Source organism: Macaca thibetana, chromosome 16 (genome assembly GCF_024542745.1).
Source record: "Macaca thibetana thibetana isolate TM-01 chromosome 16, ASM2454274v1, whole genome shotgun sequence".
In the NCBI taxonomy this organism is placed as follows: Eukaryota; Metazoa; Chordata; class Mammalia; order Primates; family Cercopithecidae; genus Macaca; species Macaca thibetana.
In genome coordinates this window covers 56,192,881-56,214,056 of record NC_065593.1, presented here as the reverse complement: position 1 = coordinate 56,214,056, position 21,176 = coordinate 56,192,881, and the positions used below count along the sequence as shown (strand labels likewise).

The following is a 21,176-nucleotide window of genomic DNA, read 5'->3' as shown; positions in this document are numbered from 1 at the left end:
ACCTAGAAGTCTATGTGCAGCCAAACGGTGAAGTGTAGAGTCAGAATAAATACATTTTCAGTCATGTAAGGACTCAGGGCATCCTTTCTTGGCTGGTATTTTTTAAAAGCATGTGCTATTGGCCAGGCACGAAGTGGCTTATGCCTGTAATCCTAAGCACTTTGGGAGGCGAAGACGGGTGGATCACTTGAGGTCAGCATTTCGAGACCATCCTGGTCAACATGGCAAAACCTCGTCTCTACTAAAAACACAAAAATTAGACGGGCATGGTGGCGCAGGCCTGTAGTCCCAGCTATACAGGAGGCTAAGGTATGAGAATCGCTTGAAACCGGGAGGCAGAGGCTGCAGTGAGCCGAGATCCCACCACTACACACTACCCTGGGTGTCAGAGTGAGACTCTGCTCAGAAAAAAAAAAAAAAAAAAAAAAGTGAGCTATAAAAAATAAGGAAACAAATTTTTTCCTTTTTAATAATATATATTTTTAATTAGGGACGGGGTCTTGCTGTATGACCCAAGCTAATCTTGAACTCCTGAGCTCAAGTGATCCTCCTGCCAGCCTTGGCCTCCCAAAGTGCTGGGATTACAGCCGTGAGCCACTGCACTGGGCTAGAAATTTTTTTGTTGTTTTGGTTTTTTGAGACAGAGTCTCACTCTGTTGCCCAGGCTGGAGTGCAGTGGTGTGATCTCGCCTCACTGCAACCTCTGCCTCCCTGGTTCAAGCAATTCTCCTGCCTCAGTCTCCCAAGTAGCTGGGATTACAGACACCCACCATCATGCCTGGCTAATTTTTGTATTTTTAGTAGGGATGGGGTTTTGCCATGTTGGCCAAGCTGGTCTCAAGCTGCTGATCTCTCAGGTGATCCTCCTGCCCCGGCCTCCCAAAGTGCTGGGATTACAGATGTGAGCCACCGCACCTGGCCAGAAATTTTTATTTATTTGCATTCAGAAAACAAGAGGTTCAGGAAAGCAATGAGAATTACTCTGACCCAAGGTGACATTTGTACAGCAGGCTGTGTGGTAAGCAGTCCAATTCCTGGCAGGAGAATGGAGCACTCCCCAGAGGGTCAATAGAGCAAGAAAAGGACTCATACATTAGATAATTTGTTTAAGACAGAAAAAGATAAGGCTATGATTAAGCCAAAGAATGTCAGGGATAAAAATGAAAGGCAATTAGAAACGCTACTAAAAACAGAAAGTTGATTTTCACCTTTTAGAATCAGCCTACAGACAAAGCATGGAATGATATAATTTTTAAATTATAGGGAAATAAAACTTGGACTCAGCCAGGTGCGATGGCTCACACCTGTAATCCCAGCACTTTGGGAGGCCGAGGTGGGCGGATCAACTGAGGTCAGGAGTTTGAGACCAGCCTAGCCAACATGGTGAAACCTCGTCTCTACTAAAAGTACAAAAATTATCCAGGTATGGTGGCAGGCACCTGTAATCCCAGCTACTCGGGAGGCTGAGGCAGGAGAATCCCTTGAACCCGGGAGGCGGAGCTTGCAGTGAGCCGAGATCACACCACTGCACTCCACCCTAGGGACAAGAGCGAGACTCCGTCAAAAAAAAGAAAAAAAAAAAGAAAGAAAGTGTGACTAAAACTGTGAAACTAGAAGGGAGACCTTCTGGACTTTAATAGAAAAATGTGTGATTTTAAGATTGCTTTGTATTTTGTTTTGGCATAATTTTTCCCTTTCTTTCTTTTTTTTTTTTTTTTTTTTTTTTTTGAGACGGAGTCTCACTCTGTCGCCCAGACTGGAGTGCAGTGGCGCGATCTCGGCTCACCGTGTTAGCCAGGATGGTCTCGATCTCCTGACCTCGTGATCTGCCTGCCTCCACCTCCCAAAGGGCTGGGATTATAGGCCAGGAGTTCAAGACCAGCCTGGCCAACACAGTGAAATCCCATCTCTACTAAAAATACAAAAATTAGCTGGGCATGGTGGCAGGCGCCTGGTAACCCCCCAGCTATTCAGGAGGCTGAGGCACAAGAATCACTTGAACCCAGGAGGTGGAGTTTGCAGTGAACGGAGATCATGCCACTGCATTCCAGCCTGGGCGACAGAGCTAGACTCATCCTCGAGAAAAAAAAAAAGAAAGGTGATTCTTCTTGACTTTTTGCCTCACCTGGCATTACCTGTCCTCTACTGCCTCCCACGTGTACCTCTACACCCACTGCTGTTCTACTGCATTCAAGCCTCATTAGTCTTTCCTTATAGACCTGGTATTGAATGAAGACCTTAATGTTTATCCAGAAGGTTTCTAAGAACCTGGCCTGCATGTGTTTGCCAAATTGTGCATGTTAACTATGTGACCTCCAATATCACAGGTATCACAGTTCTGGCCTTTTTTTGCTTTGTTTCCAGAATTTCCCAGAAACGGACTATTATCTAATCAATCCAAGTCAAACCCTAAGCCTAAGCCTCAGGATTATGTAAAAGTGATTTTTTTCTTTTATTTTTCTTTTATTTGTTATTATTATTTTTTTGAAACTAGGTCTCGCTGTGTTCCCCAGGCAGTGGCACAGCTCACAGCAGCCTTGACCTCCCGGGCACAAGCCATTCTCCTGTAATCCCAGCACTGTAATCCCAGCACCTTGGGAGGCCAAGGTGGGTGTATCACCTGAGGTCGGGAGTTCGAAACCAGCCTGACCAACATGGAGAAACCCCATCTCTACTAAAAATACAAAGTTAGGCGGGAGTGGTGGCTCATGCTTGTAATCCCACCTACTCTGGAGGCTGAGGCAGGAGAATCGCTTGAACCCGGGAGGCAGAAGTTGCGGTGAGCTGAGATCGTGCCATTGTATTCCAGCCTGGGCAATAGGAATGAAACTCCGTCTCAAAAAAAAAAAAAAAAAAGACATTAGGCTGGCACAGTGGTTCACGCCTCTAATTCCAGCACTTAGAGAGGCCGAGGCCAGTGGATCACTCGAGGTCAGTAGTTCAAGACCAGCCTGGCCAACATGGTGAAATTCTGTCTCTACTAAAAATACAAAATTAGCTGGGCATGTTAATCCCCAGCTACTAGGGAGGCTGAGGCAGAAAACTCTCTTGAACCCGGGAGGTGGAGGTTGCAGTGAGACGAGATCACACCACTGCACTACAGCCTGGGCGACAGAGCAGGACTCCATCTCAAAAAATAAATAAACCAGACTTATTTATTTATTTATTTATTTATTTTTTTTTTTGAGACGGAGTCTCGCTCTGTCACCCAGGCTGGAGTGCAGTGGCCGGATCTCAGCTCACTGCAAGCTCCGCCTCCCGGGTTCACGCCATTCTCCTGCCTCAGCCTCCCGAGTAGCTGGGACTACAGGCGCCTGCCACCTCGCCCGGCTAAGTTTTTGTATTTTTAGTAGAGACGGGGTTTCACTGTGTTAGCCAGGATGGTCTCGATCTCCTGACCTCGTGATCCGCCCGTCTCGGCCTCCCAAAGTGCTGGGATTACAGGCTTGAGCCACCTCGCCCGGCCTTATTTATTTATTTATTGAGATGGAGTTTCACTCATTTCCCAGGCTGGAGTGCAATGGTGCAATCTCAGCTCACTGCAACCTCTGCCTCCCAGGTTCAAGCGATTCTCCTGCCCCACTCCTGAGCAGCTGGGATTACAGGCATCTGCCCCTACGCCTGGCTAATTTTTGTATTTTTAGTAGAGACAGAGTTTCACCATGTTAGCCAGGCTGCTCTCGAACTCCTGACCTTGTGATCCACCTGCCTCGGTCTCCCAAAGTGCTGGGATTACAGGCGTGAGCCACAGCTCCCAGCCTAGCCTTTTGACATTTAAAAATTCAAATTTGATTTGACTGGCCTGAGTTATGCCTGAGTTAATGTTTTTTATCTTAAAACTAGCTCAGAAGCTCTTCATTAGCTATATACTCTATCATGTAATAATGCATCTGACTCCCAAAAAGCAATTCTAGTAAAATTTATAATAAGTTTGGACAAAACTCATTTTTGGAAAATAGTCTAGAAATCCCTCAGTAGTGCTTTACCATAGAACACTCAGAACCTCTCAACTCTGTATTACCTGTCTGCCCCATCACTGGAACAAATAATAGTATCAGATATTGTAATGTTAGGCTGTTGCTTCTTGGCTCCTGTGATTCCCTAGCGTCCCACCCTGGATGTCCTTTATGTGTACAGTGCTACTACTGGGTGCCATGGACAGTGTCAGGACACATTCTGACCTTCCTGGGTGCATCACCGTGAGGCCAATAGGTTGCTCTCTCTCCAGTGAAATTCCTTCCTGTCTCGCTTTAGGCAGTCATCTTCATCTATGCGTTAGTGGTGTCTCTGTTCACCGTGCTTCTTATAAACTGAAGTACAGCCTGGTCTTCGGAAAAAATACTCTCATGTCTTTGTGGACTCAAGTATAAAATCAATATTTAATTTAGCTAGTGATTAAACCTTTTTAAAACCAACTGAAAAATGTTGAAAATTCACTTGCTTGTGAGCTGTCATTGGTTAATATTGGTTCCAAGGTTTGAGGAATGAATTTGAGAAAGGCTTTTTCTCAAACCTTTAGGACTCAAAGGCTAAAAAACAAGACAAAAACAAACAGGTGCATCCAAGACCTGATTTCAAGGCAAGATTTATCGCTTTACAAGCAAACATTATACTTGGTCTTAATAGAAAAATGACATCAGATACACCCAGAATACATTTCACATTGAGATAGCTGCCAATTCAGCACAAAACATACATTATTAGGAGCAGGCATGAAAATAAACTATATCTTACTTTTTGGTACATCAGGAACACTTTTGCCTGAAGTAAGCCCTTTAGTACTTTTTTTTAATTTTTATATATATATATATTTTTTTTTTTTGAGGCGGAGTCTCGCTCTGTCGCCCAGGCTGGAGTGCAGTGGCGCGATCTCGGCTCACTGCAAGCTCCGCCTCCCGGGTTCACGCCATTCTCCTGCCTCAGCCTCCCGAGCAGCTGGGACTACAGGCGCCCGCCACCTCGCCCGGCTAGATTTTTGTATTTTTTAGTAGAGACGGGGTTTCACAGTGTTAGCCAGGATGGTCTCGATCTCCTGACCTCGTGATCCGCCCGTCTCGGCCTCCCAAAGTGCTGGGATTACAGGCTTGAGCCACCGCGCCCGGCCTTAATTTATATTTTTAAGCCACCCATCTGCACACTGGCCGTTTAGTACTCTTTGTTTGTTTGTTTTTGAGACGGAGTTTTGCTCTTGTTGCCCAGGCTGGTGAGACCTCAGCTCACCTCAACCTCTGCCTCCTGGGTTCAAGCGATTCTCCTGCCTCAGCCTCCCTCAGCTGGGATTACAGGCATGTGCCACCACACCCGACGAATTTTTGTATTTTTAGTGGAGACAGGGTTTCTCCATGTTGATCAGGCTGGTGGGAGAGGGGAAGCAGTGAGGGAAGACGGTCAGGGTAAGCTGAGGAGGCCGAAAAGGGAGAAGAGGGAAGGGGAGTCTGAGACGGGAGGCGGGGAGGTCAGTAGTGGGGCAGGGGCGCTGCAGAAGAAGGGCTCTGGGAGGGGGAGAGGAGATAGGGGACAACGGAGGCTTCACAGGCACCTGCAAGCGGAGAGATGGGAGGGAGGCCCAGAGGCCTGGAAGTGAAGGAGTGAGAACCCGGACGCAGCCTCGCAGCCAAGCGGCACGGGCTTCCCAGGCCCCAAAGGAAGAAGGATATGAGGGTCTTGCCGTCTTAAGATTATAGCTTTTAAAATTACAACCCCCTGCCACTAAACGTGTCTGACAACACTGTTTACCCTTGTTACAAACTTGTTTACCCTTCCTTTAATATGTACGTATATGTGTGTATGTGTGCATGTGTGTGTATATATATATAATATACATATAAACATCCACCTCTTTGCTGTTTATAGTTTGTAGAGAAAGAACCAAGAGCAAACCCCAGGGGGAGAGGTCTCATATGACAGGTTCTTCTAATTGTTTAAGCACCCCTGACAACAGAACTATGTGGTTTTCCCATCCATGCTTACACCGTCATCTCGGTCCCTGCAGAATCACACATTTGTGAGTGGATTTTTATCGGGCTTCTTGGACACCACTTGTAAACCACAGCTAAGCAAGGTTTTAAAAGCTTGGCTGGGAGACAGAGGCCCCTGGTTAAGTATAAAAGCACACATCGCTTACATTTTTTTCCCCCTTAGATGGTGGAGGAAAGACTCCTAAATGGTATGGCATGAAAACACATTTTTAAAATTATTGATGATTTTCCCTAGTTCTGCAGACAGGTTGGTGGGTAAACTTCAGCCAGCTTGGGAGCTGGGCAACTTTCCATTGCAGGTTACACAATATCACCTCCTTGCTTGCCTGGCTCCCAGTGCCCTCCAAACAGGCAAGAACCGCAAGAACTCGACTTTATTTTTCTCTCCCCTTGCATTAAAGAGCTGGATCTGCCCCTTTGCAGCTCTGGCAACACTTCACTTACAGTGACTGGTCTTGCCAAATCGATAATCTGCTTTAAAATCAGCTTTCACCCAGCAATAATAGCTGGTTAGAGTTCATGTTTTTGCAAAGAGGTTGATTGTGACTCATTATGTTGTTAAACGGTTGTGCCATCCACAGCTGAATAAAGTTCTGTTGGATATCCAATTCCTGACTGTCAGCTGTTGACCTCACAACTGCTTCCCCATTGATCTCACTATCTGTTGTCATGGGAAAGATTGGTATTTGGGTTAAATGCCACTGAAGTCATTCAATTTCCATATGGCAAAATAACCCAGAGTAAATTGCCCTGTGAGGTTCAGAAGCTGTTTTTCCCAGAGATAGCGAAGCCGACAGAACATCCAAATAAAAGCAAGACAAAAACACGATCCCCCAGACAACCTCTCATTTCTTCATGGGCGGAGTAACTTAATTTCATTTCGTGCATGAAGTATAAGTGTGTGCGTGTGCCGGGCGCAGTGGCTCACGCCTGTAATCCCAGCACTTTGGGAGGCTGAGGCGGGCGGATCACGAGGTCAGGAGATCGAGACCATCCTGGCTAACACAGTGAAACCCCGTCTCTACTAAAAATACAAAAGATTAGCCTGGCGTGGTGGGGGGTGCCTGTAGTCCCAGTTACTCGGGTGGCTGTGGCAGGAGAATGGCGTGAACCTGGGAGGCGGAGCTTGCAGTGAGCCGAGATGGCGCCACTGCACTCCAGCCTGGGCGACAGAGCAAGACTCCGTTTCAAAAAGAAAAAAAAAGTGTGTGCGTGTTAAACCCCGGCTCAGGTGTTCCAAGGCTGTGCACTGGGGCTGCGGGGAGAGCAGAGAAGTGCCCGGGGCTGCCGGATTTCGGCCCGACTTCCCCCAAGCCCTCCCCAGCGCCCTCCTCAGCCCCTGTTCACCCAGCCTAGCCGGGCGGACCCTGCAGCGTCCTGCGAGCCCGGGCAGGGCACGGCTCCCGAAAGGCGCGCCACGACCCCTTTTGACACTTTCCCTCCTCTGTGATGGAGCAACTACTTAACATGCAAAGTTTGCCCCAGCCTGCCTGGCTCGCTGGGGATCATTTCAGTAGCTGAATTGGCTTCGTTCCGAAAAGGCTGCCAAGACACACAAAATCTTGGGGACACACTTTGCTCCTTCCTAAGACACACGCAGACCCGGGGTGTCCTCTCTTGAGAACTCTGACACCGGCCCTCCCCGCCCCCTATCCTGCGTTTCACTGCGCCCCCTCCCCAGCTCCCCCTCAGATCCCTGCTCCGCTGCTCCCAGGGCTCCGCACTACACCCATCTTACTTTTTCTCTCCACCGGGGCTTCGACGATCAAACAGAGGAGCCAGAAAACTCTAGTTGTCATTTTTGCAGAGTTCCCAGGCTCTAAAAGTGAGCCTGGGCTTTTGCTTGCTTTCTCTCCCCCAACCCCTTCTCCACACCCCACCCCCGTTCAGGCTAATGAGGGGCAGCCTTTGGGGAAATGGGAATCACTCGCTGAGCAGACCATTGGAACAAAACCGAGCCGCAGGGATTTCTCCCTCTTTCTTCCTGAGGGGGACGAGCACAGGGTCTCGCAAAGGTGCCCCCGAGAATGTCTGTCCTGTGATCTGCGGGCGAGGATAACATCACAGACTAAACTTTAAACCTGTGTGCGTTTGCGCTCTGCTGTCGGGGCAGCAGAGGGTGGGGTGACAAGTGCGGAGAATAAGGGTGTTTGGGAACTAAGGGACTGAGTCGGGGAGAACGAGTGACGGAAGCTTTTTTCTAGATTAGGTCAACAACAAATAGGAAAATCGTGCTTAAGGCAGCCTGGGTTTGTGGAAGGGAGGAGATTCCAGATGACAGAGAATGTATCCTGGAATGTGTGTGTTAGGCAGTTTCTAGAGAAACCAAGTCACTGCTTCCTAAGTTAGTAAAACTGTTTCATTATATATGACAGCTCACTGTAACCTCTGCCTCCCAGGTTCAAGCAATTCTCGTGCCTCAGCCTCCCAGGTAGCTGGGATTACAGGCATACACCACCATGCCAGGCTAATTTTTGTATTTTTAGCAGAGATGGGGTTTCACCGGGTTGGCCAGGCTGGTCTCAAACTCCTGACCTCAAGTGATCCACCCGCCTTGGCCTTCCAAAGTGCCGGGATTACAGGCATGAGCCACCATGGCCGGCCCAGAGGTCTAATTAATAATCAGAAGGTTGCCTGTTGAGGTTGGGCATGGTGGCTCATGCCTGTAATCCCAGTACTTTGGGAGCCAGAGACAGGAGGATCTCTTGAGCTCAGGAGTTCAAGACCAGCCTGAGCAACAAGGAGAGACCGGGTCTCTACAAAAAAATACAAAAATTAGCCAGGCATGGTGGCTCACGCCTGTGGTTCCAGCCACTTGGAGGCTGAGGTGGGAGGATGGCTTGAGCCTAGTAGGTGGAGGTTGCAATGAGCTGAGATTGTGCCAGTGTACACCAGCCTGGGTGACAGAGACTCTGTCTCAAAAACAAACAAACAAACAAACAAAAAGAAGGAGGATGAGGAAGAGGAGAAGGAGGAGAAGAAAAAGAAGAAAAGAAGTTTGTCTGTTGAGCATTAAATCAAATAAGAGAAATTTGCTGTTGAGTATCAAATTGCAGCTGAAGGAGGTGGGCTAAGCTTCCCTCATTCAGGTGTTGGAGGAGTGAATTATCTTCTCCCTCCAAAAGAGTAAACCTGGCCGGGCGCGGTGGCTCACGCCTGTAATCCCAGCACTTTGGGAGGCCGAGACGGGCGGATCACGAGGTCAGGAGATCGAGATCATCCTGGTGAACACGGTGAAACCCCGTCTCTACTAAAAAATACAAAAAAACTAGCCGGGCGAGGTGGCGGGCGCCTGTAGTCCCAGCTACTCGGGAGGCTGAGGCAGGAGAATGGCGTAAACCCGGGAAGCGGAGCTTGCAGTGAGCTGAGATCCGGCCACTGCACTCCAGCCTGGGCGACAGAGCGAGACTCCGTCTCAAAAAAAAAAAAAAAAAGAGTAAACCTCTGCAGCCACTGCAAAGCTTGAGTACACCAGAGTCAGATAAACACTAGTAAGTTCATGCCCTCGGGCCCTGTTTATAGATGTCCTCAGATCCCCTTCTTTCACATGCTCTTTCTTTAAGTCAAGTGGAATGAAATTCACTAGGCTTAAGATTTCTCAGTTACAACCACATCTCTGACATACCTTCTTAAGATTACGTTTAAATCACCCAGATCCTACTAGGGGTGTTCCCAAAACTCTTCTGTTGCAGGTATGTTGAGAATGCCCTGACACCCACACCCTGAAATGTAGAGGCAGGGAGCAGGCTGGATGGCTCCCAGGGGTTCCCAGAGGCTCTGGGGGTGGCACCAGCTGGAAGAACTCACCAGAGTCCGGTGCTGGGTCATGGGCAGTGTCTGGCTGGCAGCCTGAGAAATCACACTAATGGTGGAAGGTACAAAGAGTTCAAAGAGACTGATCTATGTAGCCAGAATGCCAGTTTATTAATTTACAATGAGAAGTCAACTCAGAAATGCAAACTCATGTCAGCCTGGGTAGCATTCTCTTTCTATAAACAATCCACACAGGAAGCCAAGTTATCCTCAGGGTACTTGGTAACATAAAACCAGAGCTCGGGGAGTTTGTCACCCGACTGGAATGTTTAACAGTATTGGTTTCTCACAGCCTAATGTGTTCTTTACAATAGGTGTGTACACCTGTCAGGAGGAAGAACCCAACAGACCAACTGGCAACTTCCTTGATAATTTGTGGTATTCTGAGTGTATGTTTCTGCTTAGCAAATATTTATTGAGCATCTACTGTGTGTTGTATAATAAAGAATTTGAAGGCCAGGTGCAGTGGTTCACACATGTAATCCTGGCACTTTGGGAGGCTGAGGCGAGCGGATCACTTGAACTCAATAATTCAAGACCAGCCTGGTCTCTACAAAAAAAAATAGCCAGCTGAGGTGGTAATTCTAGAGAATTCGAATTATCTAGAATGACTCACAGAACTCAGGATAGCATTTTACCTACAATGAGTTGTATTATTCTTTTGTTGGTTCATTATTTTATGTTTATCTTATTTTAATAGAGATGGGGGGAGTCAGATGCAGTGGCTCACACCAGTAATCCCAGCACTTTGGGAAACTGAGGCAGGCAGATCACTTGAGGTCAGGAGTCCAAGACCAGCCTGGCCAACCTGGTGAAAACCTGTCTCTTTTGTGTGTGTGTGTGTGTGTGTGTGTGTGTGTGTGTTTTTTTGAGACAGAGTCTCACTCTTGTTGCCCAGTCTGGAGTGCAATGGCACAATCTCGGCTCACTGCAACCTCCACCTCCCAGGTTCAAGCAATTCTCCTGCCTCAGCCTCCCAATAGCTGGGATTACTGGCATGCACCACCACAACATTCTTTTTTTTTTTTGAGACGGAGTCTCGCGCTGTGTCACCCAGGCTGGAGTACAGTGGCGCGATCTCGGCTCACTGCAAGCTCCGCCTCCCAGGTTCACGCCATTCTCCTGCCTCAGCCTCCGAGTAGCTGGGACTACAGGCGCCCGCCACCGCGCCCGGCTAGTTTTTTGTATTTTTAATAGAGACGGGGTTTCACCATGTTAGCCAGGATGGTCTCGATCTCCTGACCTCGTGATCCACCCGCCTCGGCCTCCCAAAGTGCTGGGATTACAGGCTTGAGCCACCGCGCCAGGCCACAACCTTCTAATATTGTATTTTTAGTAGAGATGGGGTTTCTCCACGTTGGTCAGGCTGGTCTTGAACTCCCGACCTCAGGTGATCTGCCCAGCTCAACCTCCCAAAGTGCTGGGGTTACAGGTGTGAGCCACTGTACTCAGTCGGGGTTTTTTTTTTTTTTTTTTTTTTTTTTTTTTTTAAGACAGAGTCTGGCTCTGTCACCCAGGCTGGAGTGCAGTAGTGTGATCTCAGCTCATTGCAACCTCCACCTCCTGGGTTCAATAGATTCTCCTGTCTCAGCCTCTCGAGTAGCTGGGATTATAGGCACACACCACCACACCTGGCTAATTCTTGTACTTTTAGTAGAGATGGGGTTTCACCATGTTGGACATGCTGGTCTCAAACTCCTGGGCAAAAGTAATCTGCCCACCTCGGCCTCCCAAAGTTCTGGGATTACAGGCATGAGCCACCACACCCAGCCCCATTTTATCTTCTATCTCTACCATTATTTATTTATTTGTTTGTTTGTTTGTTTGTTTATTGAGATAGGGTCTCACTGTTGCTTAGGGTGGAGTGCAGTGGCAAAACTCGATCAAGACTCACTGTGGCCTTGATTTCCCGGGACTCAGGTGATCCTCCCACCTTCGCCTCCAGAGTAGCTGGGACTACAGGTACCCGCCACCAAACCCAGCTAACTTTTGTATCTTTTGTAGAGATGGGGTTTCACCATGTTGGCCAGACTGGTCTCCAACTCCTGGGCTCAATCTAACTAACCTCCTCGGCCTCCCAAAGTGCTGGGATTATAGGCATAAACTACCACACCCAGATTTCTTTCTTACTCTAGGAGACATTCTGGAATGTATACATTATCACTGATTTCTTTTTTTTTTTTTTTTTTTTTTTGAGATGGAGTCTCTGTCTGTCACCCAGGCTGGAGTGCAGTGGCCAGATCTCAGCTCACTGCAAGCTCCGCCTCCCGGGTTTACGCCATTCTCTTGCCTCAGCCTCCCGTGTAGCTGGGACTACAGGCACCCGCCACCTCGCCCGGCTAGTTTTTTTGTATTTTTTAGTAGAGACGGGGTTTCACGTGTTAGCCAGGATGGTCTCGATCTCCTGACCTCATGATCCGCCCATCTCGGCCTCCCAAAGTGCTGGGATTACAGGCTTGAGCCACCGCACCCGGCAAGACAAGAGCCAATTAACATAAAACATAGCTACAAATGGCCAGGAAGTCTAAGTTGATAATCATAGCTGCCTTCTTCCACCACTTCTTCCAATCCCCTTTTTTAAGGGTTCTGTGCCTTATAGGGACACTGAATACTTTATTCCCATAGGACCTGACTTCTTGGTGGTCTTGTTTTTATTGGGTTGCTCTACTTTTCCATTAACCAGGTCTTAGGGTCAAGGGCCTGCTAAGATGTGTCCCCAGTGAATTTTTGGCTTTCAGACATAGCCTCCTTCCTCTATTAAGTAACAGAGCCATTTTCCTCTTGCTAGTTGTATATACAGACACTAGTTCAGTGATGGTTTTAGTCAGCTCAGGCTGCTGTTACATACTGGGTGGTTTAAACAACAGACATTGATTTCTCGCAGTTCTGGAGGCTAGGAAGTCCCACATTGGGGTGATAGCATGATTGGGTGCTGGCAAGGGCTCTTTTCCTAGCTTGCAGATGGCTGCCTTCTTGCTATATCCTCACTTGGTGGACAAAGAGAAGAAAGGATCTCTGAGGATCTCTGATCTCGTCTATTTTTTTTTTTTTTTTTTTTTTTTTTTTTTTTTGAGACGGAGACTCTCAGATGCTCTCTCTCTGTCCAGGCTGGAGGTGGGAGTGCAATGGCATGATCTGGGCTCACTGCAACTTCCACCTCCTGGGTTCAAGCGATTCTCCCACCTCAGCCTCCCAAGTAGCTGGGATTACAGATTTGCGCCACGACACCCAGCTAATTTTTGTATTTTTAATAGAGATGGCGTTTCACTATATTGCCCAGGCTGGTCTCAAACTCCTGACTTCAAGTGATCCACCCGCCTTGGTCTTCCAAAGTGCTGAGATTATAAGCGTGAACCACTAGCCCAATCACTTCATCTCTTCTTTTCTTTTTTTTTTTTTTTTTTTTTTGAGACGGAGTCTCAGGCTGTTGCCCAGGCTGGAGTGCAGTGGCGCGATCTCGGCTCACTGCAAGCTCCGCCTCCCGGGTTCCCGCCATTCTCCTGCCTCAGCCTCCTGAGTAGCTGGGACTACAGGCGCCCGCCACCGCGCCCGGCTAATTTTTTGTATTTTTAGTAGAGACGGGGTTTCACTGTGGTCTCGATCTCCTGACCTTGTGATCCGCCCGCCTCGGCCTCCCAAAGTGCTGGGATTACAGGCTTGAGCCACCGCGCCCGGCCCATCTCTTCTTTTCAAGACACTCATCCCATCGTGGGGCACTGTCTGCACGATCTTCTCTAAGCCTAATTACGTCCCAAAGGCCCCACCTTCTAATACCATCACACGGGGGTGAGGGCTTCAACATAAGAATCTGGGGGCCGAGGCCGGGCGCGGTGGCTCACGTCTGTAATCCCAGCACTTTGGGAGGCCGAGGCCGGCAGATCACCTGCGGTCGGGAGTTTGAGACCAGCCTGACCAACATGGAGAAACCCCATCTCTACTAAAAATACAAAATTAGCCGGGCGTAGTGGCGCATGCTTGTAATTCCAGCTACTCGGGAGTTTGAGGCGGGAGAATCACTTGAACCAGGGAGGCGGAGGTTGCATGAGCAGAGATTGCGCCACTGCACTCTAGCCTGGGCAATAAGAGCAAAACTCCGTCTCAAAAAAAAAAAAAAAAAAAAAAAAAAAAAAAAAAATGGAGGATGCAAACACTTAGCCCATAATGGTGGCTGCCTTCAATCCTTATTGATTCAGCAGCATGAGGAACTTTAAATGGCCAGCCTCAGCTGGGCAAGGTGGCTCATGCTTGTAATCCAAGCACATGGGGAGGCCGAGGAACATCACTTGAGCCCAGGAGTTCCAGAGCACCCTTGGGCAACATACTTGCCCATAGTATAAAAATTACCTGGGCAGGGCTGGGCATGATGGTTCACACCTATAATCCCAGCACTTTGGGAGGCCGAGGTGGGCGGATCTCCTGAGGTCAGGAGTTTGAGACCAGCCTGGCCAACATGGTGAAACCCCATCTCTACTAAAAATACAAAAAACAGCTGGGCATAGTGGCGTGCGCCTATAATCCAGCTACTTGGAAGGCTGAGGCAGGAGAATCGCTTGAACCCAGGAGGCAGAGGTTGCAGTGAGTCGAGATCACACCACTGCACTCCAGCCTGGGTGACAGAGCGAGACTCCATCTCAAAAAAAAAGAAGACCGGGCGAGGTAGCTCATGTCTGCAATCCCAGCGCTTTGGGAGGCCGAGACGGGCAGATCACAGGGTCAGGAGTTGAGACCAGCCTGGCCAACATGGTGAAACCCCGTCTCTACTAAAAATACAAAAAATTTGCCAAGCGTGGTGGCACATGCCTGTAATCCCAGCTACTCCGGAGGCTGAGGCGGGAGCATTGCTTCAACCCAGGAGGCGGAGGTTGCAGTGAGCTAAGACCGCGCCACTGCACTCTAGTCTGGGCAACAAAGTGAGACTCCGTCTCAAAAAAAAAAAAAAAAAAAATTAGCTGGGCAAGGTGGCATGAACCTGTAGTACCAGCTACTCAGGAGGCTAAGGTAGGAGGATCACTCGAGCCTGGGAAACAAGAGTGAGATTCTGTCTCAAAATAAGTAAATAAATACATAAAAATACAATAAAATAAATGGCCAGCCTCGGCTTCCAGTTGAATAAAACCATAATAGTATTTCCTGGTCTACACATTCCTTCCTTTGGCACTGGGACCTCTGGACCCACTGAGTCCAGGGTCCCTGGCAAGGAAAGCAAAAATTCTTCATGTGGATTATTAGGGGCCACAGTGGGAGGAGCTACTCCCACCTCCTCTCCTCGGTTCCTGGACTCATTCTAGCATTGTCTAAGTCTAGGAACGGCAGTGCTAGCAGAAGTCCCGCAGGCAAGGGAGGAAAATCCACACCCAAACCACGAGTCTGTCGTTGTGAGGGTGAGGCACTGTCCCCACACCCCAGTCTGGTCACTGCAAAAAAGAATGGCCTCGCAGGGTGCCACCTTCACCTTAGAGCGGCGCCCTCTGCTGGCCACCTCTAAGATCTGTGGCCACTTGCATCCGCCTTTTAATCCTCCCCTACCTCTGTTGGTTCTAATCATTTCTCAGTTTATTAATACTTGGAAGAATGACATAGCAGTTATTCACAGCTTGTAAATTACAATAGAAATGTTCCTTTCAAATAGTAAAGTTTCACCTAAAGAGGAAATTGGATTTATAAGAAAATGGAGGCAAAGATCTTAAGTTTTAAGAAAAAGTGCTTCAAAACAGAAGGGCAAATGGAAAAGGGGGATATAAACCAATAAAAACACCATCTGGGCCGGGCGCGGTGGCTCAAGCCTGTAATCCCAGCACTTTGGGAGGCCGAGACGGGCGGATCACGAGGTCAGGAGATCGAGAGACGATCCCGGCTAACACGGTGAAACCCCGTCTCTACTAAAAAATACAAAAAAATAGCCGGGCGAGGTGGCGGGCGCCTGTAGTCCCAGCTACTCGGGAGGCTGAGGCAGGGGAATGGCGTAAACCCGGGAGGCGGAGCTTGCAGTGAGCTGAGATCCGGCCACTGCACTCCAGCCTGGGTGACAGAGCAAGACTCCGTCTCAAAAAAAAACAAAAAAACAAAAAAAACAAAAAAACAAAACACCATCTGAGGGTGTTACTATCCAAAAATAAAGAATAAGATGCATCACTAAGCCCTTTGCACTCGTTATGACCTTGTAAGTAAAAATTATTACTTAGAATGATAATAAGGGGTGCACACTACATTCCTTGTCTCTCTTCTATACTTTTTTTTGTAGAAGAATCAGAAAACAATTTACTAACCTCCCTGTTTGATATTAAAAACTAAATAGGAAGGTTTTTAATATTTTCTGTCAGTACAAGTTGAACTTGATTGTGCCAACGGAAACCCTAGAGGTTAGTATATCAGTAGAATGCAAGAACATTGTTAAAGGTGCTTACAATCTTTTTTGTTTTCCTTTCCACTCCATTGTATCAATTTTTTGAGTAACTTTTAAATGGCTAGAAAATGGTCTTTTTGCTTTGCCCTTTTATAGCTGAAATAACCAGCTCCATTCTTTTCATGAATAGAAAGTTGATATATTTATTTATCAGGTATCTTTCAGTTGTCAGCAAATACTGTAGTTTTCTTATGTTGTATGGAAATTATAGTTCAATTATTCTAATGTGATGGAGAGCAACAAGTCATTGTAGAACTTTTCACCTGTTAATATTGAAGTTCTACCTCTGAACTTCTGCTGTGGATATCAAGGAAATAATAAATTAGAAACCCTAAGAAATTTGGGGGAAAAAAAAAAACCCAGCCTGGGAAACATGATGAAATCCCATCTCTACAAAAAATACAAAAATTAGCCGAGCATCGTGGCACACACATGTAGTTCCAGCTACTTGGGAGGCTGAGGTGAGAGAATCACTTAAGCCCAGGAAGTGGAGGTTGCAGTGAACTGAGATTACACCACTGCACTCCAATGTGGGTGACAGAGCAAGATCCTGTCTGGAAAAAAAAAAAAAAAAAAAATCAATCAATCAGTGAATGGTGACCCTAGTAAACACCTGATACTTTATTTATTTGGCTCAATGAAAATAAAAAAGAGAATTTTATGCAAAAGTTTCAGACAGCTGAATTTTGGCAAATGATTCCATTTACTAAGGATTCCATCTTTGGTTCTAGTATAATATATATTCCCTGAGGAGGAAATGGATTTCTCCAAATAACCGGATCCATAGTCATGTAATGCTAATGGGGACAATCACCCCAGTTTAGATACCATCAAATGAATTCCAACATATGTGGGCTCTCCCATTATTTGTCTTCTCACCTGCCAGCCTGCCTCTTTTGGCAATGCTAGGGTTCCAGAATCAGGCCCTAAGCTCAGCAAGGGCCTCCATGAGGGCCATATTACACCCTAAGATTCCCAGATGTCTATTTGGAACCACCTTTGACTTACTCCCTTATTTTGCCCCTGAAACTGCATGGGGCCAAAGAAGAAATCATAAAAACAGGGATAATGGATATGGCCCTCAGTATTTTAATGTGGCCTATCAATAATGTCGTCATGCCATCCCTGCTTTACGGCAGTTTCTTCACTTTGACCCTGTTGACATTTGGGGCTGGATCATCATTTTTTTGTGGGGGAACTGTGTGTTTTAAGATGTTAAGCAAGCTGGGCGAGGTGGCTCATACCTGTAATCCCAGCACTTTGGGAGGCCGAGGCAGGCTGATCAACTGAGGTTGGGAGTTCGAGACCAGCCTGACCAACGTTGAGAAACCTGTCTCTACTAAAAATACAAAATTAGCCAGGCATGGTGGCGCATGCCTGTAATCCCAGCTACTCAGGAGGCTGAGGCAGGAGAATCGCTTGAACCCGGCAGACATAGGTTACAGTGAGCCAAGATCATGCCATTGCATTCCAGCCTGGGCAACAAGAGCAAAACTCTGTCTCAAAAACAAAAAAAGATGTTAAGCAGCATTCTTGACCTCTGCCCACTAGATGTTAATAGCAACCCCCTCCAATTCCATTGTGACAATTACAAATCTCCAGATATTGCCAAATGTCGCTTGGGGAGCAAAATCGGCCCAGTTGAGAACCACGGGACTAAAGTAAGCAGAATTATCAGGATAAAACAGACAATTCACTTCTACCATACCAGAATTTTTTGTTAGTTTGTTTTTTGAGACAGGGTCTTGCTCTGTCACCCAGGCAGGAGTGTGGTGGTGTGATCATAGCTCACTGCAGCTTCAAACTCCTGGATTCTCAGAAGGCTGAGAAACAGTGAGTCATGATTGTGCCACTACAGTCCAGCCTTGGCAACAGAGTGAGAAGCTGTCTCAAACAAACAAGAGGAAGAAGAGGAAGAGGAGGAAGAGGCAGAGAAGGAAGAGGAAGAGGAGGAAGGGGAAAGACAAGGAGAAGGAGAAGACTCTGGGGCTCAAGCCATCCTCCTGCCTGAGCCTCCCAAAGTACTGGGATTACAGGTGTGAGTCACTGAGGGTATTAGTCAGGGTTCTCTGGAGGGACAGAATTAATGGAATATATATATAGGAGTTTATTAAGTATTAAATACTTAATAAATACACAGGATCACAAGGTCCCACAATAGGCCGTCTGCAGGCTGAGGAGCAAGGATAGCCAGTCTGAGTTCCAAAACTGAAGAACTTGGAGTCCGATGTTGGAGGGTAGGAAGCATCCAGCACCGGAGAAAGATGTTGGCTGGAAGGCAAGGCCAGTCTTTCACATTTTTCTGCCTGGAAGCTTTCTTGCTGGAAGCTGATTAGCTTGTGCCCACCCAGATTAAGGGTGGGTCTGCCTTTCCCACCCACTGACTCAAATGTTAATCTCCTTTGGGAACACCCTCACAGACACACCCAAGATCAATACTTTGTATCCTTCAATCCAATCAAGTTGACACTCAGTATTAGCCATCACACTGAACCTGGCCAAAGCTGGACTAACTGTAAGCTTTTGCCTGAAACCTTGATTTGGGAGCAAGTGGCCCGAGGACGATGAAAACTATCACAGGTGGCTGGGCACAGTGGTTCACGCCTGTAATCCCAGCACTTTGGGAGGCGGAGGTGGATGGGTCACTTGAGGTCAGGAGTTTGAGACCAGCCTGGCCAACATGGCAAAACCAGTCTCTACTAAATATACAAAAACTGGCCAGGCATGGTGGCTCACGCCTGTAATCCCAGCACTTTGGGAGGCCAAGGCAAGTGGATCACCTAGGGTCAGAAGTTCAAGACCACCCTGACCAACATGGTGAAACCACATCTCTATTAAAAATATAAAGAACTAGTCAGGTATGGTGGCGGGCGCCTGTAGTCCCAGTTACTCGGGAGGCTGAGGCAGGAGAATTGCTTGAACCCGGGAGGTAGAGGTTGCAGTGAGCCGAGATCGTGCCACTGCACTCCAGCCTGGGCAACAGAGTAAGAGTCCATCTCAAACAAACAAACAAACAAGCAATCAGAGGCGCTGACACTTGCTGTGCTTCCAGCTTCTTGCTATTTCAGGGGCTCTGGTCTTGATTCTTGCAGATTCCCAAACCTGGTCCTACAGCTCCCCACCTCCTGTCTCTAGTGGTTTAGTGGGCGCCTCCTCCCCTGTATCTTTCCAATGAGTTTTAATGTGCTTTGGTTAGGTAGGGCTGGTTTGTTTCCATTGTTGGCAATAAGAAGGAATTGGTCAAGGAGTCTAAGAAGTTGTCTGGAGAACCAAGAAAAAGATTTCCTGGAAGCATAGAAAGAGTGCATTTCCAGAAGAAGGATTCATCAAGAATTTCAAACATCAGGGCCAAGTCAAGCAAGACAAGGACTGAAAGGTGCTCCTTAAATTTGCCTATGAAGAGGCCAGTGCTGGGAAGGAGTGTGCCAGGTGGCAGTGGAGGGAGGACAGCAAGTGTAGAGGAGACTCTGCAACCTTCACCTCCCAGATTCAAGCACGTCTCGTGTCTCAGCCTCCAGAGAAGCTAGGATTATAGGCGTGGGCCACCACACCTGGCTAATTTGCGTATTTTTAGTAGAGATGGGATTTCCACACAACTGGAACACTACTCAGCAATAAAAAGGAGTGAACAGCTGTCCCTCGGTGTCTGCAGGGGATTGGCTCCAGGAACCCCTGCAGATACCAAAGTCCACAGATGCTGAAGTCTTTTATATGAAATGACATAATGTTTATATATAGCCTCAGGTAAACTTTAAATACGTAATACAGCGTAAATGGTATGTAAATAGTTATACTGTATTTTAAATTTTCTACTGTTTTTATTGTCATATTATTATTTTATATATTTTATTTTTTCCAAATATTCTCCATCCATGGTTAGTTGAATCCATAGATGAGGAACCTGCAGATATGGAGGGCCAGCTGTAGTGATAGGTGCAACAACATGGATGGTAGCAGAATTTCAAAAATTAATATGCTGAGCAAGGCCAGGCGAGGTGGATCACATCTGTAATCGTACCACTTTGGGAGGCCGAGGCGGGCAGATCACTTGAGATCAGGAGTTCGAAACCAGCCTGGCCAACATGGTGAAATCTCGTCTCTACTAAAAGTACAAAAATTAGCTGGGCGTGGTGGCATGCGCCTGTAATCCCAGCTACTCCGGAGGCTGAGGCAGGAGAATCACTTGAACCTGGGAGGCGGAGGTTGCAGTGAGCCTAGGTCGTGCCGCTGCACTGCAGTCTGGGTGACAGAGTGAGACTCCATCTCAAAAAAAAAAAAAAAAAAAAAGCTAAGTGAAATAAGCTAAACACAAGAGGCGACATGCTGTATGATTTCATTTATAAGACATTCTGTAAAAGGCAAAAGTATAGGAACAGAAATCAGATTAGTAGCTAACAGGGGCTGATGGTGAGGGGAGGAGATTGACTACAAAGGGACACGAGGATCCTTTTTGAGGTGACAGAAATGCTTTATATTGGGAATGTGGTGGTGGTTATGTAACTATACATTTCATCAAACTGTACACTTAAAAAGGGTGAATGTTAGTATATGAAAATTAAATCTCAATAAACCTGACTTAAGAAAATAATAAAACAAACCTAAAGATGCAACTACATGAAAATGAATCTAAGAAAAAAGTAACTTACAGTTTTTCCAGTTCAACAGTCATCATGAGAACGTTCTTAAGTGTTGTAAGTGGAATTTGTGTTGCTCCCATGTCTCTGAAGAAGAAAGCCGAAACATTCATGATATAAACTCCAGTAAAAAATTCTGTACTTAAGAAGATATTTCAAGGACATGTGATTACTTCAATTTTGGCTTCCCTATAAAACAAGCCAGTTCAACAGTTTATTTGCTGCAAAATTTCAGAGAGCTCTTATTAAAGAAATTTAAGTTGATTTCCATCATCAAATTAATGATATTCAAGAGTAGATCTTACACTGGTTTTTTTTTTTTTTTTTTTTTTTTTTTGAGGCGGAGTC

The 21,176-nt window shown here is 46.9% G+C and overlaps 1 protein-coding gene across 1 annotated transcript in view; it reads right to left on the bottom strand.

The window, feature by feature from the left end:
• LOC126938910 (leucine-rich repeat-containing protein 37A2-like) overlaps positions 1 to 20,880 on the bottom strand; it is a 197,904-nt gene extending 177,024 nt beyond the window's left edge. The window contains exon 1 of the mRNA XM_050763644.1: positions 20,841 to 20,880. Coding sequence (XP_050619601.1) covers positions 20,841 to 20,866 — 26 coding nt within the window. The 5' untranslated portion in view covers positions 20,867 to 20,880. The remainder of the gene's footprint in view (positions 1 to 20,840) is intronic.
• Between the last annotated feature and the right edge of the window lie 296 nt (positions 20,881 to 21,176).